Source organism: Micromesistius poutassou (assembly GCF_964030765.1).
Source record: "Micromesistius poutassou genome assembly, chromosome: 3".
In the NCBI taxonomy this organism is placed as follows: Eukaryota; Metazoa; Chordata; class Actinopteri; order Gadiformes; family Gadidae; genus Micromesistius; species Micromesistius poutassou.
The window spans coordinates 6,531,627-6,556,586 of NC_140273.1; the positions used below are offsets into that span (position 1 = coordinate 6,531,627).

Genomic DNA, 24,960 nt, shown 5'->3' on the forward strand with positions numbered 1-24,960 from the left:
GTATCTATCTGCACTCTATAACCAACCATAGATTGCCGTGTTAGGGGTTTAAGTATGGAAAACACCTACAATGAACAATACACTTTATCCGCTGACAAAGCTTGATTGTCCTCACCGGAGTCGTGAACTCTTCATTTTTCATCATGTCTCCTTGCATCTTGTTAGAATGCAGATTAGGGTATCCCAGTCACAAAACTACAACGATATTGTCAGCACGTTAGCGTGTATGTATGATCCACAGGAAAGCACCGGGAAGAGCTGGAGGCCATAATTGAGGTTCTTCTCTCACCTGTCCCAATTTTATTTTTGGCGGTATTGCGGACGCGGTATGTCTGGAAAACAACCAAGACCACGGCCAGATCAGCGAGTCTGAATGACGTGTACTTAATGAGAGAAAACGAAAAGTGGTGCTAGGCTACATATGTGAGTTTAAGCTATACACTTATAGCCCATTGACTTATAGCTCTAGTGTCTAGTGTATTTTTTCTTTTTTTTGTTGTAAAATGACTAAATGAGTCCATTATAAACGTAATTAGCCTAACCGCCAAAATGATAGGCCTTCTTATGCCCACGCAGTTGTCAAATCCGCACACCGACGACGTTGTTATAATCTATTAGGCGTAGTTAGGCTTATTACTAGGCCTGCTCGGTGAAGTGGCTTGTTGTAAGCATGTTATGTATAGGCCTAATTCATTCTCATCATGTAAACAGGCAGTGGTTTTAATTTGCCCTTGGTAAAGGACGATGACGTGGTCGAGAAACGATGAAAAAACCCGCTGACGGTCCCGTGTTAAACAACACGTCCCAATACAACTTAATGTACCAGGAGAAGACAGGGGAACGATTTGTAGTTTTGTCCTGCGGTAGGATCATTATTCAGCGTTTTTGAAAAATGCCACTCGCAAAGAAAGAATTAAAGAAAATAATAGTCATAACTTATGCTTTATATAATAATGTTAACTACTAATTGATAAATCCATCATGATAAAGTGTTATTTGTAGGCCTGCATCGTGGAGGCACGCGCGACGCGCGACATGCGAGCCTCAGACATGAGGTCTGTCCTTGGTGCTGATCAGCGCAGCGGTGTGCGTGAGGCTGCAGTCACTCCGGCTGCATGTTATTATGTGCGTGTTGAGGGTATTTCTACTGCGTGCACGGTGATGTGTTCCCGTTTGCATGCGTCCATAAGGGCTATGGGCGCTAGAGGGGTTATGTCGCGCCTACAGCAAAATGCGAAATACAAACGCACGTGTAGTGGGTGGACCTTGCGTTCATGTGGCTCTGGCTAGCAGCACTGTGCAGCTGCATCATCCACAGCGCCAGCATCCAACTCGGCAAGCAGGACATCATGGAGATGGAATCTGCAGAGTAAGTAAGTAGGGTATTCAAAATGTCTGAGTTTGAATTCTAGGGTTGCATCGACAAAGGTAATTGCGTTTTTTCTTTAATTGGAAATGCTTTTTAGCTTTTTTTTTATTGGTTTGTATTTTTTCCTCACAAGAGACAGGGGAATAACTCAGCCTAACCCACAGTCAGATGACATCAAATTTATATGTTTCTATTTATTAGATTATATTCCTGTGGGTCTCGCTGTACCTTTCATCTCTCTTCTGTTTCAGCACATTTAGCAAGTTATTTCTGTAACTGAAAGCCTTCTGAGGAGTAATTACATGGTTGGTGTGTCTGTTGACCCCTCTGAACTAAGCAATCTCACCATCAAATCAGCATCACTGCATGTGTCTTTATCCCATATCTATCCCATATGGATCCCTGCATGTAAAGGAAATCAACATCTTTGTGTCATGACATCCAGTGACCTTGCTGTCTATATTATTGAATGTGATCCAACTGCCGGGGCAATACATCTCTGGTTTTAATTAAAGGTAACTGTTACAATATCCATGCTACACACGTGGTGTTGGAACCAGATTATTGCATAGTTATAGTAAAATAATACTGAGCAGGAGAGGGTAACATGTTGCCATGTTGGAGAGCTCCTAAGGGTGTGTGGCAATGGCTGGTTGAACCTGTTGCATACGGATAGGGTCCAATCAGTCTGACTCGGGCCAGGGAAATCACAGTAACCTCTTCAAAAGAAAAAACAACAACAACATTCAAAGTAGACACTGTCACCAAGAAATGTGACAGTGTCTACTGTCACATTTGGCAGTGTGATCCGGCTCATCATGCAGTACCTGAAGGAGAACCAGCTGTACCGGACCCTGAGCGCCCTGCAGGAGGAGACCACCGTGTCCCTCAACACTGTGGAGTCCATCGACAGCTTCATCCTGGACGTCACCCGGGGACACTGGGACGCCGTGCTCCTCGCCATCCAGTCCCTCAAGCTGCCCCAGGACACGCTGGTGGACCTCTACGAGCAGGTGGGACCTGCTCGTTGCTCATCCGCTCTTTCCCTTACAGAGGACACTTAAATGGTTCTTTATTAATCCAAGGCAGGGTATCCGAGCGTGGAACAGTGCAGTCAATGAGGCATTGCTGTCTGGTCATCTAGCAGATGCTTTTGTCCAAAGCCACTAAGTGTGGTTTATAGTCAACGTGATGCAGCAGTCGTGAAGTGTGCAGGCAGTCCATGCGCTGCCATGGCTTTTATAGCGTGCGTAAAGACACAGAGTGGCACGACAAATCATAGAATGAACACGAGCGGCCGTGATTATGTCGTACAAGAGTTGGTACGTGTGTCAAAAATGTGGTACCTACGAGACACACAGAACACTATCCCAAAGAAGGAAACCCAAGGAAAACACTAAATTCTCCCCCCCTTGCTCTCAGGTGGTGTTGGAGCTGATTGAGATGAGGGAGGTGGGCGCGGCCCGGTCGCTCATGAAGCAGACAGAGCCCATGCTGCTGCTGAAGAGGAGCCAGCCGGGGAGGTTCAGACACCTGGAGGGCCTGTTGACCAGGGCCTTCTTTGACCCCCTGGAGGTAAACACCCCCACACAGCCATTGCGTGTGTGTGTGTGTGTGTGTGTGTGTGTGTGTGTGTGTGTGTGTGTGTGATTGTGTGTTGGGGGCATGCCTGAACTGTATGCCCCACACTACTAATGTGGTGGTCCAGGTTGCCAGCCGTTGCTAATGGTTACTAATGGTCATTAACGGCTGATGCATGCTAGTGTCAGATGGGCGTTAATTGCTAGTTGCTAAGTGCTTAGAACCACTACGGATCGTGGTCGCTAACAGTCTGTTACAGCTAAAGCTGAATTACTAATGAACTGAACAGAAAAAAATTAAAATTCGCAGCTGGCGAAATAAAACGATGGACCGATTATCGATAACTGGCTACCAACCCCAGCAGAGATGGGGATGAGGAGAGAAGGGGATCTCCCCAAATGTTCACATTGTTCACATCACTTGCTCAACGATTGTGATTTGGCCTTAACAGTCCCTAAGGGTTGACAAAGGGTGCTAATTGTGACTTAAGGCTAAGTGTGCTCCGCTGCCCCCTGCAGGCGTATCCGAGCGGCAGCGGGAAGGAGAAGCGGCGGCGAGCCATCGCCCAGTCCCTGGTGAGGGAGGTCAGCGTGGTGCCACCATCCCGCCTCATGGGGCTCCTGGGGCTAGTCGGAGTGAGTGAAGGACCCCTTCATTATCCTCCTTCAGATAAAGGGTCTTAGCTAGACCCCTTCATTATCCTCCTTCAGATAAAGGGTCTTAGCTAGACCCCTTCATTATCCTCCTTCAGATAAAGGGTCTTAGCTAGACCCCTTCATTATCCTCCTTCAGATAAAGGGTCTTTAACTGGACCCCTTCATTATCCACTCAGGTAACAGGTCTCTAGCTAGACCCCTTCATTATCCTCCTTCAGATAAAGGGTCTTAGCTAGACCCCTTCATTATCCTCCTTCAGATAAAGGGTCTTTAACTAGACCCCTTCATTATCCTCCTTCAGATAAAGGGTCTTTAACAAGACCCCTTCATTATCCACTCAGGTAACAGGTCTCTAGCTAGACCCCTTCATTATCCTCCTTCAGACCTGAGGTCTCTAGCTAGAACCCTTCATTATCCTCCTTTAACCAACAGGTCTCTAGCTAGACTCCTTCATTATCCTCCTTTAACCAACAGGTCTCTAGCTAGACTCCTTCATTATCCTCATTTAACCAACAGGTCTCTAGCTAGACTCCTTCATTATCCTCCTTTAACCAACAGGTCTCTAGCTAGACCCCTTCATTATCCTCCTTTAACCAACAGGTCTCTAGCTAGACTCTAGCTAGTCTCTAGCCAGCCAAACATCGAGTCTATCCCACAGACAATAACCCTCCTCTTTCATACATTTAATATCCTTTCACATTTAACATCACATTTTAAAGCATTTCAAGGACATTTGATGCGGTCAAAAAAATGATCCCACAAACGGGAGCCCTTCTCCTCGTTCCTAGGATATGATGAAAGGTCTCCATTATCACTAGCGTGGCCACTGAGTCACGTTGCAGTCAGCCGTGCATCACTCAACAGAGCCAGCCACGTACCCCCGGGGGAGTCTGCATCATGTTCTGTTGTGCTGCTCCCGCCCCTGCAGTCCCTGAAGCTGCAGAACCAGCCAGCCCTCCTGGCTCCAGACGTCCCCAACGGCTCCTCCACCCCCTCCCCCTGTAGCCATGCAGAGAACAGCCCGGAAGAGGAGGAGAGCTGCCCAACATGGCTCTATGGCCACATTAAGGTAGTAGCCAGATGTTGGACAGTACAATTTTTTATTTTTTTTATTTATCCTTTATTTAACCAGGAAGGTCCCATTGAGATACAATATCTCTTCTTCCAGGGAGTCCTGGTCAAGATGAGTGTTGAAGACAATGTGTTGTATGTGATGGATCCTTGGTTTTGACTTCATTTTACACGTCATTGCAACGTTTTTTGTGTAGTGGATCTTCTTGAGGACATGCTCACCTAGTGGTTAGAGTGTTGGACTCAGAACCCCAATGTCCAACATCTCATCCTACTGCCCCTTCACAGCATGGCCCGGGAACATCATTTTGCACACACACGCACGCACGCACGCACGCACACACGCACGCACGCACACACACACACACACACACACACACACACACACACACACACACACACACGCTCGCGCTCATACACACACACGCATACACATACACACACATGAGAGAGAGATAAATAATCAGCTGAAGGGGTTCTAACAGTTTCCAGATGGAGCTTAAGGTCCTGTGAGAAAGGTTAACAAATCCAGCAGCTTTCCATCACCATCTGGAACTCATTCATGATTAAGTCATCATCACAAACCACCACCACCTTATTCGTTATTGTGTCAGTAGTGGAACTTTATACATCTGCATATTGAAAGCAGTTAGTGTAGTGAGTAAGTTCTAGATGTTAATTTTTTTAACGTAGTTTGGACAGCAGGCGCACGTGGATTGTGCAGGTTTCTCCCCGGACGGGAGATACTTAATCACCGGCTCGGTGGATGGCTTCATCGAGGTGTGGAACTTCAGGACCAGGAAGATCAGTCGGGTAAGAAGACCCTTCTCATTTCATCTTCACGGATCATTTTATGCCATTAGTTCATCACTGTGTGTGCGTGCGTGTGCGTGTGCGTGTGTGTGTGTGTGCTTGTCTGTGTGCGTGCGTACTGCATGCACGCGTGTGTGTGCTTGCATACTGTATTGTGTGTGTCTGCGTTGCCATGTGTTTTTGTATGTGTGCTCGTTGGCGTGTGTTTGCGTGTGCGTGCCACATGCGTGCGTGCGTAGGATCTGAGGTACCAGGCCCTGGAGAGCTTCATGATGATGGACGCTGCGGTGCTCTGCCTCGGCTTCAGTCCCGACACGGAGCTCCTGGCCACCGGCGCGCAAAACGGCAAAATAAAGGTCGGCACTTAAGCACCACAGGGGTCGTTAAACGGCTGTGTGGTACGTTGTGGTCGTGGGTTGTTCTCTCCTCCATGAAACCGTTTCGGGACCGCAGCATCTTCTCGTTGGACTAATTTAGAACTTTAGAAGCAGAGTTACCACTCTTATTCTGATCTCTGTGCGTGCGTGCGTGTGTGTATGTGTGTGTGTGTGTGTGTGTGTGTGTGTGTGTGTGAGTGCAGGTGTGGAAGATACACAGTGGGCTGTGTCTGCGCAGGTTTGAGCGCGCCCACTCCAAGGGGGTCACCTGTGTGAGCTTCTCTAAGGACGGCAGCCTCATCCTCAGCTCCTCCTTGGACTGCTCCGTCAGGTGAGCAGCCCGCTGGGCGGAGAACAACAACACGGCGGATGAGGTAGACACAATAAAAACAGGGAATATTAAAGGTGACCTATTATACCACCAGGTGTGAGTGTGATTAGCCGTTACAAGTCGTTTTGAAAATGTCGTCTCTTCTGACTAGGTGTCCACCTAGATGTATGCTGGATATCACTGAATATTATTTCAAACATTATTGTCAATATAAATACAATACATGTTCTGTAGAATCATTCACAGTGAGTAACTAAAGCCCCTTTCCGACATGCAGTCTTACCCTGCAAAGTTCCGGAAGATCTCCTATATGGGATCGATATTCCAGGAAATCTGCAAGAGCAATCTGCCTGTTCAAGACTCACCTGTTCCATCCATCTGCTGGACTGTCTCTTGGCCCATCTATGTGCCAGAAAGGGTGAAAGACAGAAATCTTCCAGAACGTAGCTGCATGTATGTGTGAATAGTGTTAATCACTAGCGGTGCCTGAAAGGCTAACCCAGTATTTTACCACAAACTTTGTGTGAAAGAGGCTTAAGTTATTTCCTGTTAAATTCTCAGTACAATGTTTCCAGTGCATTGTTATGTTTGGTGGATGAATGTGTTTATCTGTTTCTGAATCTGAGTGATACACCTGTTAAATCATGTGATCTCTTCCTCAGAGTGTGTTGCTAACAGAATGCTCGCTAAGGTAATGCTTCATTTTAAGCAGTCTTGCGCATGTGCATTGCCCATTTGCAAAGGGTGGGACTGCTTTGGCTTTACTTGAATTGAAGGGGTTTCTATGACTCCTTACGCATAGACATACAAACCGACAGAAGGGCTGGATAATTACTATCCCCACCTGAAGGCACGCTCACAGTTTCCAGATAGAGTGGCCTACAGTCTTGTCATCCTAAACAAGGTTATATCCAACATGGTAGCTTTGCTTACAGTCTAGCCTGCAGCTCCCCTTGCTTTTCTCCTGGTCCCATAATTGTCCCCTGGTACCATAATAGAATAATAGATGCTCCTTTCCTTTTTGACACACACACACACACATACACACACACCGCGTCTCCAGAATATTCAGCGTGGATGTGCATTTTGCGTTACATGCACGCTTGACCTAGCGTCAACACACAGAGAGACACTAATACATCTCTCTCCGGCGCAACACACGCACCACAGCCCAAGCTTCCCTTTTAGCTCTGGGAGTCTTGAGCATTCTAAGTGTATTATGTTGTCCGTGTACTGCAGCATGAGCACATGGGCTGGGTGAGTGGGAGAGTAACACACAGTCCATGTGCGCCTGGAACAACAACACTGCAACATGTGCATTGCGCGCTGCACCACAAGATCTCTGTTCCAAACCGATGCTCCTTCACCCTAAATCACCAAGGGAGGAGAGAGCTGGGACGGGGGGATAGAGAGACGATGGATAGGAAGAGTGGGGGTGAACAAGAGAGACGGGAAGAGGAAGAGAGCATGGAGAAAGAGCGAGGGGGAGAGAAAGGGAGGGTGAAAGAGGCGTCCATATTGTGGTGCTTGAGCTAATCTCAAGGCGTTTTATAGGAGCTAAAAATACCCTCCACCCATCAGTGGGTGTTTGTTTGCTTTTCAACCCGATCCTTCATAGCCCTCATCTGGAGGAAATGCAGAGTGGCTGGTGTACAGAAAAGAGACGGCTGCTTCTGCTGTATACTAGATCTCTCTCACTCTATCCTCTCTCTCTCTATATCCCCTCTCTCACTCTCCCTCTCTATCCTCTCTCTCTATCCCCACTCTCAATCCATCGGCTTCCCCGACAATTGCTCTTTAATAATTGATTGAATCCATCTTTCGCGTTTCTCCAGGATCCATGAGATGCGCTCCGGGAGGACGCTGAGGAGGCTGTGCGGTCACGCGTCCTTTGTGAACGACGTGTCCTTCACCGAGGACGGCCGCCACATCCTCAGCGCCTCGTCCGACGCCTCGGTCAAGGTAGTCTCCCGGTGTGACGCCAGACGCCGGATGGGACACGGCCGTGGGGCGGTGTTGTACCATGTTCCACATGTCACCATAATCACATGACCCCCATTCAACAGAGTTCTGGTGTAAAAGGCATTAACGATTTTTAATTAAGCAATCTTACACGAGATGGCGTTCTTGAATGTCATTATTGGTACGAAGTCCTGTGCTTCAAGTAATAACACAATAATACAAACTATAATAACACAATAACACAAACCATCTTCATTATCAACGATATTGTAAAATATTTTAATATTATTTTAATTTGTCCTCAAATTCAAGCTTTCTGCCCGAGTTCATCTCCATCAGAAAATAGTTCCTATAGTAACGATAGCCGATTCTTGGTCAGTTGAACGTTGTTATGGAAACTAGGCTCATGAAAGTAGTTTCGGCTAGTTAGCGTAGCGATACTTTCTGTAATTAGGCACAATCTTTTTGTCCGTTCTTTCACCAGGCATTTAAACACACTCGAGAATGGGAATTGACCAATCGGAGTGCTTGCTTAAACCTGCGTGTTATTGAATATCCGATATTGGTAATATCGGACTATCGCTTGATATCATTGTATCAATGCCCATTGCTACACGCCACCTAGGTGGCTTTTATTGGGCTTCTCCAGACAAAGGACGCAGGGTGGTGATGTTGAAAGATGGTTCATTGTAGAAGTTTGCAGACGATGATACATGACCTGGTGCTCCATGTTGCTCCATCCACACACACTTCACAGTCACTATTATCATTTTCACTTCATCTGCCGATAATATAGCCTATAGCGAAGCCAGCCTGAATGTGGCGGGAAACCAACTGGTTTGATGGTTCTGGCTGTATGACGCTAGACCACTAGTTGACCCAAAACGGTGCACCCCTAAGGATGTCACGGTTTGGATCATTCCAGATCTGGAACACAAAGACGTCAGAATGCCTCCACACTCTCACCTCGCTGTCAGGCCCGGACACCCCGGTTTACAACGTCCTGCCACTGCCCCAGCACCCCGATCTCTTCGTGGCCTGCACCCACTCCAGCACCCTGCTGGTGATGAACCTACAGGGCCAGGTAGGTGGGAGGACCTCGAGACCGACACATGCCACCGTCATGTGCCACGAGTATCGCTCGACAAGTCCTCGTCGAATGACGTCGAAAACATAAGGAAAGAATATGTCCCCTTTCCATGTAATTTCAAAAACATGACAAAGTTTGAATACTTTGTCATGTTTTGGAAATTGCTCGAACCTCATGCCATCCAGCTACGTCCTGCTGTTGTCCAGGGTTCTCCTGTGCTATATTGTTACGATAGTGTTTTGTATTCAATATAACAGCAAATCAAAAATAGTATTTAGTATATAGTATATATAGTATTTAGTGGCGCGCATGTGTTATGTTTTAGTTTAAAGTCATGTGACCTGGTACAAGTGCCTAGTGCAGTGAACCCCAATTAGCGGCCCGCGGGCCAGATCCGGTCCGCAGGAGCCAAATGTCCGGCCCGCGCTGACCCAGTGGCATTCACATGTAAAAAAAATTAAAAAAAGAATTTTTTTTTTTGTTGTTGTTTACAGACTGATGTTATTTGCTACACATATTTAATATGTTTAAAACTAATGTCACATATTGTAGTATCACATTTTAAAGCTAACTAACTAAAATCTTCCTGTGTCTCTTAGAGAGGGAGGGAGAGACATATAGAGAGGGGAAGAGAGTGGATGTGAACACACACTGATCTGGATAGATGGCACCAGGCCCAATGCCCTGTTGAAGACACACTGTGCTGATGCTATTTAAGTTTTTATGTTTGGGGCTGCCGCACTGTGCATGTTTGTTTGCTGGACTTTTTGTTTGCTGATGTTCCAGCGGCATTTTAATAAATTAATGGTAGGTTTTGGACAAATTTTGTTTCAAGAGCGCATTATTGTGTGACTCCTAACACTGACTCCTTCAACTACTACTAATAATTATAGTAATGATAATTAAAGCAAAATGTGCACATAAAAATGGCGAATTAAAAAAATTAAACGATATCTCGGCCCTCGGCGTGGCATGCTTGACCAAATTTGGCCCTCTGGCAAAACTAATTGGGGAACCCTGGCCTAGTGCAAGCCTCTGTCTCCATGTTGGCTGTAGTGCCCAGGTGATGAGCATGAGCCCTCCCGTCTGCCCCCTCTAGACGGTGCGGACGCTGAGCTCCGGGCGGACCCCGGGAGGGGAGTTTGTGTGCTGCACCGTGTCCCCGCGTGGGGGGTGGGTCTACTGCGTGGGGGAGGACCGCGTGCTCTGCTGCTTCCGGCTGGCCACGGGACGCCTGGAGAAGACCCTCACGGTACGTCCGTTTGCTGGCCTTCGAGGGCTCGCCGCGCCCGCACAGGATGACAGAACAGCACAGGTTGTCTTTCAGGGGGGGGACCGGACTTTGTCCCGCAAGACCTCGTCTGATACGGGCCTGGAACCCATGGCTAGTCTAGGGCTTTGGCAGTGATTGCAGGTTGTTGACCAACCAGCCTGAACCCAAGATTGTGTTATATTTCTCTCCTATCTGTCTGTCTCTCTCTCTGTCTCTGTCTCCGTCTCTCTCTCTCTCTGTCTCCTTCGCTGGACCACAGGTCCATGAGAAGGATGTGATTGGCATAGTCCACCACCCTCATCAGAACCTGATCGCCACATACAGCGAAGACGGGCAGCTCCGGCTGTGGACGCCATAGGTCATCATGGCTGTAGGGCTGCTAACGAGCATGATCTTCCTCTTCATTGTCAACAATCTATTGTTTATTTTCTTTGAGGTGAGGACTTGATTTGTTTGGTTCTTCATGATGCCAATGAATCATAATTGACCAGAGCTCAAAGTGACGTCTTGAATTTGCAAGGCCACTAAGAAAAATCATTGAAGTATTTATTGCATAACCCGAAAGAAGAAACCAACCCACTATTGAGATTTTGTCAAGTGAGAAACAGGAATTGTTTGGTAATAATAGAGCAAAACAGAGCAAAGAAAGGCAAGGAGGAGGGTGAGGAGGCGGTAAGTTAAGTATATTAATATCTCTTGATATCTCTTGAATCTTACCTACAGCAGCTTAAATACTGGAAGAAAATGTATTTCTATTGCAGATATGCTTGCAAATATGTCACTATTGTTTCAAAATCCTACTCTAGATCAACTAAAGTAGCAACTGTGCATTTTATATTATCAGTGGTTATGTACTATCACGGTGCTGTGTATAATTAATTGACATGTCTTCAAGGAACATGACACAGTTAGGTTAGACCATTACTGTATCTTGTATATTATGTACATTGGATTTGCTGGTCGGTGTGTGTATATGTATATTTTGTACATAACATTAGATTTGCTGGTCAGTAAATATATTCTGTATATAACATTAGATTTGCTGGTCAGTATTTATATTCTGTAGATAACATTAGATTTGCTTGTCAGTAAATATATTCTGTCATAACATTTGTTTATCTGGTCAGTATATATATTCTGTACATAACATTAGATTTACTGGTCAGTATATATATTCTGTAGATAACATTAGATTAGCTTGTCAGTAAATATATTCTGTACATAACATTAGTTAATCTGGTCAGTATATATATTCTGTACATGACATTCGATTTGCTTGTCAGTATACATTCTGTATAAAACATTAGTTTATCTGGTCACTGTGTATATTCTGTACATAACCTTGGATTTGCTGGTCAATATATATATATATATTCTTTGCATAACATTCAAACAGTATTTATTCTGTACGTAACACTAGATTTTGCTGGTCAGTATATACATTCTGTACATAACATTAGAGTTTGCTGGTAGATGGTCTGTCACCATGATTGTGAATAAAACGTTTAGTAACTGAGCTAGGTGTCTGTGTTTCCCCACCGATGCACATTGATAAGGGGGCCTTAGGAACTGACCTCGAGGTGAATGTGTGGACTGTTGGACTGGCTACTTTTTGACAGTGAACGTTGACCACCTGCTTGTTCTAAGCACTCCGATGCAAGTCAAATATGTGGACCAAAAAATATTTATTACAACAAAACAAAACCTACAATAGATTAAGAATTAAAAAAGAATTGCATAACATGCTCTTTAAATTATAAATTATAAACCATGAACAAATAATTGGTCCTTTATATTGGCAGACAATGTAAGACCATTTATGTGTTAGCAGTATCCCTGACAACCAGATTAATACACACCAGTCTATAAGAACAATGAAATGAAATGGCAGTCCATCATACAAGAACAACAGTTGTGTGTATTGAAATGGTGACAGAAAGCTGCATAAAGAGTAGCGCAGGTTTAAAAGATAAGGCTCGGTAACACTAGTCACTCCAGTGTAGAACCACATTTGGAACCAGAGTCACTCCAGTTGTATACCCAGATTTGGAAAAGACTTAAACCTCCACCATTTGGCTTAGACACGTAAAGGTAATATAAACTTTCATTTCAATGCAATGCTCTTTACTTTTAGTTCATTATTGGCAATGGTTGCAAAATCACCATTGCAAAATCTTCCAATTTTGCTAGTTCAAACTAATTACTCAATTGTCGCATAGAAACACACTAGACACTTTCTATCATATTATTCCAAAGAGATGACCTTCCTTCCTTCCCTGCTTCCTAACATACAATTGTTAAGTGTTTATGTAGATTTCTCTTGTGATATAATTAATTAGTGATTCTTACTAAAGGAAACATGCCAAATACTTTAACAGAGTTTCACAGTTGTTTGCATATAATCACTGCAAAAATGTATTCCTTCGTATCATATATGCAATTAATGTACTTTAATATTGACATTTAGAAAAAATGAAATGCTACTCCTATGTTGTTATAGTGAAATTGATTGTTAAATTTTATGCTTGATGTTTACAAAAAGCCCTTAAAATGGTACAGCAGAGCGGGGGTGAGTGGGGCTTCACAGATAATAAACTGTACCATCCATCTGTTATTAAAAATATATATTAAAAACAAAAACACGTTGGCCTCAGGTTTAAGGTAACCAATTCAAAAGACACCTTTCTGAAACCACGACATCAACCCTCTGCTGCTTCAGCCTGCTCACACGACAATCATGAGATAAAAACTACAAGTCACTAAAAGAGACTACAGGAAGTCCTTCCTCCTAAGGGAACCGTTCTTCTCCTCTCCTAAGGAAACCTACCAAGACCCTCCTCCACTTCACAGAGTGAGGGCGTTGCTCCCACTATCCGCACGCTGGACCGCTCAGCACTGACCTGCCCCCTCATGTCACAGCCTGGTCTTAGACGCACATAAGGAACATTTGGCAGAGTGGTGCATCCACCATGCACCATGGCGGCGACGCCTATCGTCTCGTTTTTTTAGCCTGGGAATGGTCGCGGTAAAAGAGAGGCCATCGACTGAGTCCCGTTGGATTTAAAAACATCACATCACAATCACGTCACCCGACAAGCGTGGAAGAACCCCTGGTGCACTGAGCATGTGGGAGGGGCCGAGCTGAAGACGTCCTGGTTACGTTTCACGGAGCATTCCCACTCGACACTTTACACCAAAGTAATAAGAAACCAAATAAAAGTACACAGAATGCAAAATACAGAAAGTGCTTGACTTGAATCACGGTTTGGACCTCAGACGTACGGGTGGGGAGGTGGGGGTGGTGGTGGTGGCGGTAGAGGAGGTGGAGGGGGTCGATTCAAGGCGGGCCAGGTGGTGGGGGGCAGGGGGTTTAGGAGGTCTGACACTGGACCCCGCCGGCGCTGGGGTAGTCTTCCTCCTCCACGTAGTAGTGGCGGCTGGGTCGCTTGCGGTTCTCAAAGTCACAGTCCTCCAGGTCTGCGTAGATGTAGAGGTCATCGTCCATGCTCTCGGGCTGCTCCTCCTCCAGCTTCCCCGGGAGGTAGGCCTCCAGCTCCTTCAGCTTGCCCTGGGGCAGGAAGTTGGCCTGGGGGAACACCACCTGGTTGGGGGGGGAGAACACGGACAGCTTGAGAGTCCTGCTGGTGGAGGGACCACAGACCTGGGTCACTCAGAGAGGGACCCTAGTGCAAAGGGATGGACGGAGACCCCTCTGTACCAGACTTTTAAGTAAGTGGACTCCCGGTACAGAGAACAGAGAACTGGGTCTGTTCTTGCTACTGAGCCCAACTACCATCTATTTATTTTATTTCCCATTGATTTACTATTTAGCTGATATTTATCCATATCTTGCTAGGGGTGCCACAGGTAGACTGCCGCCATTGGTGTTTACGAACCGATAACCCATCCGTCAGAGAGTCCAACACCAATAGCACCAGGTTATCCTGCCCTCTAGAGTGTATTGTGGGAGAATGCATATGCCTTATGACTACACATATCATATTTAAATAACAAGGCAGATCAATGTGGAGTGTTGTACGGGTGTGGTGCAGACTGCAGAGGCTGTTCCGTACCGTGAAGTGAACAAGGAGCCGTCCCTTCTCGAAGGGGCGGCGTTGCATTGGCATGCCTTCGCTCATCACACACTTCTTGTCTCCGGGCTTGATCAGATCCCCTGAGGAACGTGATAAGAGACACCGGTTAGCAGCAGCATAAACAGGAAGGCCTGCCAAACATAGTGGAGGATAGATGTTCTTTTCCCCAGAAAGGGAAAGTCAACAGACCACATGAAAAACACAACAAAGTGGCGACTATGATCTTAATTAAATCCAATTGAATATTTAATATTCTTATCTTCTGTTCAAAGTGGCAACCCCGAGGAATTTCATGTAAATAAAGTCAGTTAAGTCTCCACCTATCTAGAATGAGGTAACACAATGAGGATGGAGCCTATGGCCCACAGATGAAAGCCTTTGAATTTGCATCAGTATTATGGATGATGCAAACTAGGGCTTCGACTCCGAACTTCGTTATTCGAATATAATTATAATATTAAAAATAATTATAATATTCAAACAAATATTAGGCAGCCCTTAATATTCAAACCTTTTATGGGGATTATTTTTTGTAAACGGGACATAGACCGACTCATTTCACGGATTCCTGTGAGACCAGGTTGCCTTAATTACATTTGTTGCATATTTATGGTGAAAACTAAATGTCAAGGGAAAGAGGCGGTGGTTGCAAAAAGTATTTCGATCGCTTATTAAGTTCACTCGTTGCTTATAATGGTTTATTTGTTTCCCAGTATAATTTCCTTAATTTAGAAGACAGTTTTGTTCATTTTTGAATTGTAAAATAAATAAAATAATTTTTTGAAGTTGCGAGTTTTTGAAATTATTGGAAGTGAGTCAAGCTGACCTTGCCTGCTGTACCCACGTCCCAAAATAAAGAACAGCCGAGACAATATCCTAAATTCAAACATGCCATTTCATTTGGCCTCAATTGGCTACGGATGCGAACTGCAGGAGCTGAAACATCACTACGGTAGAGCTAAGAAGGTTCTACAAGCGCTTCAGACCAACCTTACCAACGAACGACGTATGAAAGAGAGTCATAGCAAAGAACGTTTCGGGAAACACGAAATGTGAAATGTGAAACGCGAAATCTGCGCGGTGCGCCAAGCAATTTAGCATACTATTGAGTTCACTCACCGTGTGCCTAATGCTTTACAACAGTTACACCCTCTCCATCAATCAACATATTTTTAGGCTTCAGTGAACTATGCTATTGCTTTTATAAATAAATAAACAGTTAAAGTTAGGCACGGCGTGATACAGAACTCTCCAAACTGATTGGACGTCATAGCAGTTATGTATATGCCTATTATACAACAGTTAGGAACCAATCATATCGCTTGATTTAAACCACCCGTTTTATAATAATACATACATTCAAATATATTTGAATATTAATATTAATAAACAAACAAACTTTGAATGTGATTTTTGGGCAAAAGTCAAAGCCCTAATGCAAACTGGGCGCCGGTGGAGAGACTGTTTGTATCTCTGGGATAAATCTTTTCGCCAGAGAGAACGAAACAAATCTTTCAGATTTCAATTTAGATCAAGATCAAAAATTATCCAGTAGGCGTTAAGGACACGACATACCTTCGCCCCATGCAACAATGTTGCTAACAGTTTTAATGAAAACGCCAACACACACAATGCGTAATTTTACCAAATTTACACTAGAGATTGATTTACCAGCCACAACCATCTACCCAACATCTGTGGATAATAATCGATTGCAAAATAAAGTCAACACTTTCTTTCTGGTGAAACTGGCGAAAACCCCTCCTAACCTGTGTATATTAACGGAGTGTATAACAAATGTTTACAAGAGCAGAGCAGACACACAATTTCAATGTTCATCAGAGTCGAAACTAAGCTAGGTGAGCTGTTGCCTGCCACAGAGAGGGGCATCTCCGCACGTCAATTCACCCTACAGTGATCCGCAACATCTAGGTGGACGTCGCTTGTGTTGCTTACACACTGCAGTCGGCCAAGCCTGTCTAGGACTTCTGGCCTCTTGCTCAAGGATGCCCACAGGCGGACTTGGGGCCCTCGGAGGTTGGAGGCCAGTGCATGTCAGCTAGACCTCCTACCTGGATTAGAGGTGATGAGAAGGGTTCTGTTGTCCAGCGTCTGGACGGGCTTCTGGAAGCCACACAGCGACTCCACCAGCTGCAGCTCCATCATCATCACCAGGTCCTGTCCTTGTCTGGAGACAGCAGTACAAACAGAACAGTGAGTCGACGGATGGTTTCACACCTCGGAACACAAGACCGTCGTAATGCGCCACAGCACTGCTAACAAAGGACCCAAATCAACTAAACATGTTACTATTAGACAACACTGTAAACACTTAAATACAAGCAGGATAAACTGATATACAGACAATTAAAAAATACTGAACACCGAAAGGGATCTATGATCTACATCCCACTGTTAATATTGAAACATTAAATATTAATAATGTATTTAGTTAGGGTTGGCATTCATTAAAATACGACTTGCAAGGCTAGGCAACACTTAATGAATAAGACTAAAATGTAAACAGCAGTAAATGTGTGCATAATAACAAGTGACCTGGTGAAGCGAGAGTGTTCTCTCTGGTCCAGGACGATGATAATATCACCTGGCTCCAACCCTGGTTCCTGATCCCCCTCTCCGTGAAAGACCACCTTCTGGCCATCCTTCATGCCTGTGAAGACAGTCAAGTCGAGTCAAGCCACCGGTGACCTTACTACACCTCAATGGGCCTTACTCACAAAGCGACCATCTTGGTTCTAACCTGAGTGATTCAGTTACCTCACCCAGCTAGTGTTCAGAGCCAAGAAGGAACAATATCCAAGGTTTCCAAGGTTAATCAGACCCATGGGAATACCGGAGGTCATGATGTCAAAAAGCTTATGCTTACTGCAACTGACTGCCTTACCAATATAAGCATTTCCCCCTATGCAGACCACTGTGTACCTTTGTCGATGTGCACCTCCAGGATCTTCTTCTGGCGGACGATCTTGCGGCCGCCGCAGGCTTTACAGCGGTCCTTGTGGCTGATGCGGCGGCCCTGGCCCTGGCAGCTTTGGCACACGCTGGACACCTGCTGCACCATGCCCATCCCCAGCTGGTGCAGACGCACCTGCATGCCCGTCCCGTGGCACGACATGCACATCTCCACCGCCCCCTTGCGGCCCCCCCGGCCTGGACAGAGGACAGAGAGGAGGACGATGATGAGCGGCCGGAGTGTTTTCACTGCCTTACTGCGACCTCTTCAGATTAATGGAGAACCTGCTCGGATGATGAGCTGAGACACATTGTACCAATACCCCTACATTCAAAATAAGACTTGATCCTAAATGGGGACTTCAGGTGTGTAAGGCTGGTCTATTTTACAGCTGCAATGACAGCACATCAAACAAGAGAAGTGAAACTAAATAAGAGTAAAAAGGGGAATACCAACAATGTAAACACATCTATGTAGCGTTGGCAGTGTGATGGGTTGGGTGGTGCTGGAGTCACAGATGGTGCTTACAGAGTTTATAACTATTTAAGAATTCAAGAGTAATGTCCTCCTTGGAAGCACAGGGCTCACCTTCACACTTGTCACAGATGGCGTTCTTCTGGACGGCCAGTTTCCTCGTGGCTCCGTTATAAAGATCTTCCAGAGTCACGATCAGCTGATGAACCACGTTCTTCCCTGGTGGTGGAGAAGATGTGAGGAGAAGAACCAGAACATTCCAATAAAAGCTGTCACCCTTACCGAAATGTTTAAACTGTTTAACTCTCAAAAACATGCTAGGTTTTTTTGATGAAAGCATGCTTATAAATACGTCACACACAAACAAAGTTATACTACCAAAGCCATAATAGCTATTATATGGTCATCTTTAATGTGACTCTCCTTTACTCTGACATGGCAAAGGTCACCTACGTAGTTACCATTAACACTAGTAGAAAGAGTTAAGACAATGGTAAATCAATGATAAATACACAAATAATTGACAAGATAATGAACTCAGTAAATCCTAAATGTATCCAAATATGAAATATGATATCCCAATATGGTGTCGATCTTCTCGTACCTCGTCTCTCCCGGTGCATCCGCCCACCGCCTCCAAAGAACATGTCAAAGATGTCCATGGGCGACGCAAAGCCGCCTCCGCCGCCGCCACCCCCGCTGCCCCCCTCCTTGATGGCCTTCTCACCCCCCCGGTCGTACACCTCTCTCTTCTGGCTGTCCGACAGCACCTCGTACGCCTGCGAGATCTGCTTGAACTAAAAAACACACACACAGAAACAAATGTATACTTGTAAACATAAACAAACAACATAATTGAACAGAGTTAGCTGATGTTTATTAAATGTAAAAAGTCTGAACTTCAACTTCAAGGGAAAAATCACCAATCTAAAGCGAGTTTCCTTTCAGGAAATGAATTTGTTTCTGTAGGTAATAAATGATGTATGTGGAAGGTTTATGGTCATTATAAATAATGAGACATGGCGACTTACTCTCTCTCCCTCGGTAGGGTTTTTGTCAGGGTGGTATTTCAAGGCCAGTTTGCGGTAGGCCTTCTTCAGCTCGTCTGCTGTGGCACTGGGCTGGACACCCAGCATGTCGTAGAAGCCGGTTTCTTTGACCATGATCGCCTTTAAAAAACGTACCTACGAAGGCACACACGTTAATATTGACTGGTATTGATATTTCATGAAAACCTTCCCTAATCTCTCAACCCTAGACACAGCACCACGACTGTATGACTTGAATACTTTGTTTAGGCCTAAACGGTATTTCACAAATCATAATGCCATGACACAGTTGTAATTGTGTTCTATCGATGATACAACTACACAACAACATTCGCCTCGTATGTACCCCGTCCAATCCTTCAGACACACAAACAAACAAACACACACTTTAATGTGTACCTCCACCCCGGGGAGTGTGCTTCAGTCCCGGTGCCAGGGACCAGGTGGGTGCCCTGGTGGTTGTGTAACCCTGCGTGTATGTGGTGATGCAAGGAGTGCGACTCGTACATTTCTTCAGATACCATTACACTAATCATTTTAAGATACGCAGTGTGTTCCCAATACGACACCTTATGACCTTACACCTTACATTTAGTTTATAGTTGTAAACTAAATATACAGACAATCTACTACCCGTCTCACATAGCCCGAGTTAGCTGAAGCTAACACAGATGTTGTGTTATGATGGCGTTACCAACGACTATTAGCTTCCGGCCCGGCTAACCAGCCAGTGTAGTTAGTGTTCAACAAACCGAACCACGACCGACAGGGAACGCGAACACGTTACACATTATAATGAGATTGGTGATGTTTTACCTGCTAATTTAAATCGATGCTCATGGAGAATAGTAATGGACCCTGACCCGTACCAAGACGACCGCCTTCTAGAACCTTCTGTAACCCGAGCAACCGCTGGAGCGCACGAGATGAACCGAAACCAGTGACGTGGGTTTCGCGCGACACGCGTCAACAAAACAATGGTCAAGCAGCGTGCGGGAGTAATTTGTTCACCCGCTTTTGTAAAATAATTATAAAATGCCTATTTGCTGGCTTATCAGCAAAGACGGAAATCATGAACCTATACAACTCCCTCACCATCAAACGGTTACGTTGGGTCGAGGTCCAGAGACGACTATTAAAGATAAAAAATGTTCTAGACATCAAGGTATTATGTGAACAGTTACATGCTATGCATGCACACAAAGTTTCCACACAATGTTTTCTCCATGAAAATGGGTATGGCTGTAAGCATATCCATTAAATACATCTCAAATGCGTTAACTTATGCATATGCTATTTGTCCTGGACTAGTTGAACTGAAGGCAGATTGCAACAAGGGATATGTCAAAGTTAAACAGGTAAGATAGGGTGATATAGATAGATAGATATGTAACGTTAGCTGTTAGGGCATGCTATGTCTTTTCTCGTTTGATGCTCGTTCATCTCGTTAGTCGAATGGGTGTTTGACAGAACTTTAATTTTACGATTTTATAGTAATTATTTTCGTTGCCTTATATTAGCATAAATAACACAAAATATTAAATTGAAAAATGTCACCATTCATTAATCAAATGTCCACCTCCTTTTCTCATTTCATAGCTGGGTGCAAACCCCACCTGTGTTGACTTTGTTGTGGTGGGCAAAGGCATGGAGGTCAAGATGGAGCCCAGGCAGCAGCTCCATATTGTCAACCAGCTCTACCCCTACACTGTACAGTTCAAGGAGGGCCTCTCAGCAGAACCGCCGCCTGCCAAGAGACCCCGGGAACCCACCTCTGGGGAGGCAGAGGACAGTAAAGGGGCATCGAACGTTAAAGTAGCGAAACAGGCTAACCACGCGCCATCGTCAGGCAGAGAGTCTGCTCCATCAACCAATGTAAGCTGGCTAGGCAGCTTAGCTGAAGTTCTCAAGTAGACAGCGTTAATAAATTATGTCTTTATCTCGACATAGACTGTTTCAAGTATTCATAAGTTGGTGCTGTGTTTTCACCGGATGCTGGATGATGACTGGAGATGGCCAATGGTATGCATGGGCAGAGAAATCTAAAAATCTCCAATTTCTTACAGGAAAAACCTGGAATATGGAGCAATGGCCTCAAGGCCACCATGCAGGACCCTAAAATGCAGGTAGACATTTTTTTTTTTCCATATCTTTCTAATGAACTCATGTTTTTGTTTTCCATTACTTGCGTATAGCCGCTGGTGTCTTTCCATTTCGAAGGTTTACAAGGACGACAAGGTGGTGGTGATCAAAGATAAGTATCCTAAGGCCCGCTACCACTGGCTGGTCCTGCCCTGGGAGTCCATCCCCAACATGAAGGCCCTGCGTGGGGACCACTGTGACCTGCTGAGACACATGCAGCAGGTGGGGCAGCGCATGGTCACGCAGTGCAAGGACGCTCCCGCTCTGCACTTCCGGAGCGGCTACCACGCCATTCCCAGTATGAGGTGGGATATAGTCCAAGTTACTTTACCGGTTTCGGGTGTACTGGTCCTGTCTAGCTTAGTACTTTAGATTACTTAGTTACTTTAGAAACACAATTATTAAACCAATCCACTCGCGAACATCTCTGTAACAGAACAGGAAACAAGGCATAACTCTGCCTGTTGCCCCTAAGATAACTTTAACTTTAAACAGACTAATATACGATTATTTGTGTTTCACACCAGCCACATTCACCTGCATGTCATCAGCCAAGACTTTGACTCCCCTGCTTTGAAGAACAAGAAGCACTGGAATTCCTTTACAACTGACTACTTCATCGATTCTCAAGGTGAGGCTTTTAATATTGATACACATGACATGTGTTTTGTTGTTTGTTTTTACATGGTAAACATTGCTCTGGTTTTATTGTACAGATGTGATCCAGATGCTTGAGAAGACTGGAAAGGTCACAGTAAAAGAAGGAACCAGTGAGTTGTTGAAGCTTCCGCTGCGCTGCCACGTGTGTCATAAAGAGCTGGCCACTATTCCCAGTCTGAAGGAACACCTCAAGACTCACGTTTCTGTCTAAAAACACTTAATATTGCAGGCCTACAGTTGCAAAATAAAAGCCCTATGGTTGTAAAAATGTTTTTGTTTTTTTTATGTTATAACTGGTTATGAGAAAATCAGGGATACTGAGAGCTTGAGTGTGCAACCCTAATTTGGTAATTTTTTTTGTTATTGGGTAAAGTAATAATGTTAATAATCAATAAAGTAAAGCTCTCCTTCTGATGCCAAGGCACCTTTGAGACCATGTTATGCTGATTATATATTAAGAGATATTTGTTTTTGTACGATTTAACCTGAGCATCTTGTAGTTTTAAGCTCAAACAGTGGAAGTTTGTTCTTGTTACAACTACTGAAAACAACTTAAAACCCTGTCAAATAAAATAGTGGGCATGTTTTAACTGTCCTCTTACAAGCATTCATGTATTGTAATCTGTGTCCAATGTTTCCAAGTGTTTTCTAAGTAATGGTTGTAATCTGTTGCTTTGACAATGGAAAATATAATATCCTTAATGCATCTGTCTAAATATAACAAGGTTATGATCTTTACACACATCAAACACTGTAGCCTGCTACAACTTACAGTATCATTCCAATACCAAGTTCACATTTCTAAATGTGTATTCTAGAACAATACTTTTTGTCACTGAATGAATGCTGACACTTCTTCAACGTGGTAGATTTGTTCTGAATATATACATTTGCTTATTGTTTTCATTATGAAGAAAGTTTGATTATCCTACACCAGATGATCTACTGGATGATACAAAAGGATTTTAACTGGGAAATAGTCTTTATCTTGATCTTCATCTTTGACATTGCCTGGTATAGTTTGTCTCCATCTAGTGGATCTTTTTCAAAAACTTGTGTGTGAACGTGATTTATCATCAGCCTCAAATCACATAGGATGCGTTTCACTAGGCAACATATAACGACAATGTTTGTCAAATCAACAAAGACTTTACCCTTTATTTGAAAAAATAAAATGACAATGGCCAGTACGGGTATCAAACCCGCGACCTTGGCATTATTAGCACCACGCTCTCTTACCGGCCGTGGCATCAGCTGCTTTTTATAGAGTTTATGAACACAAAACAAGATAGTCAACATAATTGTGTATGAAAATATTTTAATGTAACTTTAGGATATATAATTTGCAGTACAAACAGAGTAGTAGTAATATTTAAAACAACACCATACAACGGCTAAACACAATAAAGAAATCCCCAATCTCGTTGTGCCAATGCTAAAGCATATGAGGATAACACAGGCAGAAAGACAGTAGTGGAAAAAGTCTGGGGCACGTGTGCAACAGTAGATCAATCGCAAACCAAGGGACTGTTGGCTTCAATGGAGCCCATGGATCATCATCTCCGCCAGCTGAGCTCCAACAAGTGGTTATCTTTGAGTGCCATGAGGTGTTCCAGTGGATACTGGGCATCGTCCCCTATGTCTTGGAAGAAATACTCTTCATCACTCTCGCACTCGGCTCCCTTCGCTCCCTGCGAGCAGTCTTTGGACTGGATCTGCTTCTTGTCGGTGCCATCGCTGCTCTGGCTGCCCTCTGAGCTGTCGCTGGCCGCACTGCTCGTCTCGTTGGACTCGCTGCTTTCACTTGACACCATGCTCTGGCTGGACTCGTTGCTTTCGCTAGACTCGCTGCTTTGGCTCGAATTGCTATGGCTCAAGCTGCTCAGGCTTGACTTGATTTGGCTCAAGATGCTTTGGCTCGGCTCCTGGCTTTCGCTCGAGCTGCTCTGGCTCGGCTCGCTGCTCTGGCTCGGCTCGCTGCTCTGGCTCGACTCGCTGCTTTCGCTCGAGCTGCTCTGGCTCGACTCGCTGCTCTGGCTCGACTCGCTGCTTTCGCTGCTGCTGATGTTCTCGCTACTTTTGTGGGCCTTCGTAACAGCGACGAGAAGGTTGGTGTTGTTGGTGTTATCCGGCCCCTCGGAGGACTCGCTGCTGTCCCCGGTCGCTGTCGGGCTCACATCCGCCACCAGCAGGTTTTTGTTGGCCGGGGCTATAGTGCTGCCCAGCGGGTTCGAGAGGAGGATGGGGACGACGGAGGTCTGGGGCGGCGGCATCACCAGCTGACCCGTGGCCTCTTTGCTGCTGTCCTCTGCACTCCTCGGGTTCGAGTGGACGACACTGGCGAACACTGAAAGCCAACTCTGACAAAACAAACGAGGATGGTCAAGGATGAATTGAGAGATGCGCATTACAACTTGTATGTTTTGGACAGGGCCAAGGCAAAAGCCAATGACTGCAGGATGGTTATTTCACCTTTCTTACATTCCTGTCCTCTTCACTGTTGTTGTCTCTAGTTTCATCAATAAGGGCGATCTGAAAGATACCAAGTGGTTATTCAGACTATTTCAAAACAACCGCTGGTAATATACTAAACAAAAATTGGTGAGAAAAAATTAACATTTAATAAAAGGTTCTTACCGGGTCCTCAAGTGAGTGACTTTCGGATTCCTCTGAAGTCTGTTTGCAAGAAAATAAGCAAAATTAAATAAAGTAGTCTACGCAAGGTCTATTACCTTTGACAGCCAAAATATGAACCAGGGTGTGGACTCAAATAAATATTTTAATGCTTTACCTTGTCCTCAGAGTTGGATTCTAATGATTCTGACGACTCTGAACTCTGGAAGAAAGAAATTAAGCTTTTGATGAGATAACAGCCACATTTTATGAAATAGGAATCATTTTGATAAAAAAATTATAAAAAATTTGCCTTACTTCGCTTGACGAAGTCTCCGCTATTGAAGTGTCATTCTCAGATGAATGGGAATCAGACAAACTCATGGTCTGGAGAAAAAAAGCAGTGAGAATAAATACAAATCCACTTTAAT

The 24,960-nt window shown here is 44.7% G+C and overlaps 4 protein-coding genes across 5 annotated transcripts in view; 2 read left to right on the forward strand and 2 right to left on the reverse strand.

Moving 5' to 3' along the window:
- Nucleotides 1-1,274: 1,274 nt before the first annotated feature.
- Nucleotides 1,275-10,881, forward strand: LOC311340534 (WD40 repeat-containing protein SMU1-like; the record flags this gene model as incomplete). The annotated part of the gene is made up of 12 exons (XM_084465403.1): nt 1,275-1,369; nt 2,172-2,382; nt 2,792-2,944; nt 3,469-3,585; nt 4,535-4,675; nt 5,371-5,490; nt 5,730-5,846; nt 6,071-6,198; nt 8,034-8,160; nt 9,086-9,244; nt 10,350-10,502; nt 10,783-10,881. The coding sequence occupies 12 exons, from the start codon at nt 1,275-1,277 to the stop codon at nt 10,879-10,881; spliced, it is 1,620 nt and encodes a 539-aa protein (XP_084321529.1).
- Nucleotides 10,882-12,174: 1,293 nt separating this feature from the next.
- On the reverse strand, nt 12,175-20,041 carry dnaja1 (DnaJ heat shock protein family (Hsp40) member A1). The gene is made up of 9 exons (XM_084466084.1): nt 19,931-20,041; nt 19,097-19,249; nt 18,670-18,862; nt 18,180-18,284; nt 17,561-17,788; nt 17,174-17,288; nt 16,690-16,805; nt 14,597-14,697; nt 12,175-14,124 (listed from the first exon to the last, which is right to left on the reverse strand). Exons 2-9 carry the CDS (start codon nt 19,226-19,228, stop codon nt 13,894-13,896), a joined length of 1,221 nt encoding a protein of 406 aa, XP_084322210.1. The 5' UTR covers nt 19,229-19,249; nt 19,931-20,041; the 3' UTR covers nt 12,175-13,893.
- A 39-nt stretch (nt 20,042-20,080) lies between these two features.
- aptx (aprataxin) lies at nt 20,081-22,496 on the forward strand. Of its 2 annotated transcripts, XM_084466085.1 has the most exons (7): nt 20,081-20,279; nt 20,426-20,472; nt 20,714-20,989; nt 21,181-21,240; nt 21,335-21,561; nt 21,784-21,887; nt 21,973-22,496. In XM_084466085.1, the coding sequence occupies exons 1-7, from the start codon at nt 20,150-20,152 to the stop codon at nt 22,125-22,127; spliced, it is 999 nt and encodes a 332-aa protein (XP_084322211.1). In that variant the 5' UTR covers nt 20,081-20,149; the 3' UTR covers nt 22,128-22,496. The 2 variants fall into 2 exon arrangements, with proteins under 2 accessions (XP_084322211.1, XP_084322212.1); XM_084466086.1 differs by lacking the exon at nt 20,426-20,472.
- Nucleotides 22,497-23,472: 976 nt separating this feature from the next.
- The window catches only part of scpp1 (secretory calcium-binding phosphoprotein 1), a gene marked incomplete at both ends in the record, with an annotated part of 2,304 nt that continues 816 nt past the window's right edge, over nt 23,473-24,960 (reverse strand). The window contains 5 exons of the mRNA XM_084466089.1: nt 23,473-24,276; nt 24,389-24,448; nt 24,554-24,592; nt 24,708-24,752; nt 24,848-24,916. Of these exons, the coding sequence (XP_084322215.1) occupies nt 23,473-24,276; nt 24,389-24,448; nt 24,554-24,592; nt 24,708-24,752; nt 24,848-24,916 (1,017 nt within the window). The remainder of the gene's footprint in view (nt 24,277-24,388; nt 24,449-24,553; nt 24,593-24,707; nt 24,753-24,847; nt 24,917-24,960) is intronic.

Coding starts and splice junctions, on each gene's coding strand:
- dnaja1 (XM_084466084.1), bottom strand. CDS start 19,228: ATGGTCAAAGAAACCGGCTTCTACGACATGCTGGGTGTCCAGCCCAGT. Junction 18,863..19,096: donor ACCCTACCGAGGGAGAGAGA/GTAAGTCGCCAT, acceptor TGTGTTTTTTAG/TTCAAGCAGATCTCGCAGGC. Junction 17,289..17,560: donor GGAGGTGCACATCGACAAAG/GTACACAGTGGT, acceptor CTGTCTTCACAG/GCATGAAGGATGGCCAGAAG.
- aptx (XM_084466085.1), top strand. CDS start 20,150: ATGCCTATTTGCTGGCTTATCAGCAAAGACGGAAATCATGAACCTATA. Junction 20,473..20,713: donor GATATGTCAAAGTTAAACAG/GTAAGATAGGGT, acceptor CTCATTTCATAG/CTGGGTGCAAACCCCACCTG. Junction 21,241..21,334: donor TGCAGGACCCTAAAATGCAG/GTAGACATTTTT, acceptor TCCATTTCGAAG/GTTTACAAGGACGACAAGGT.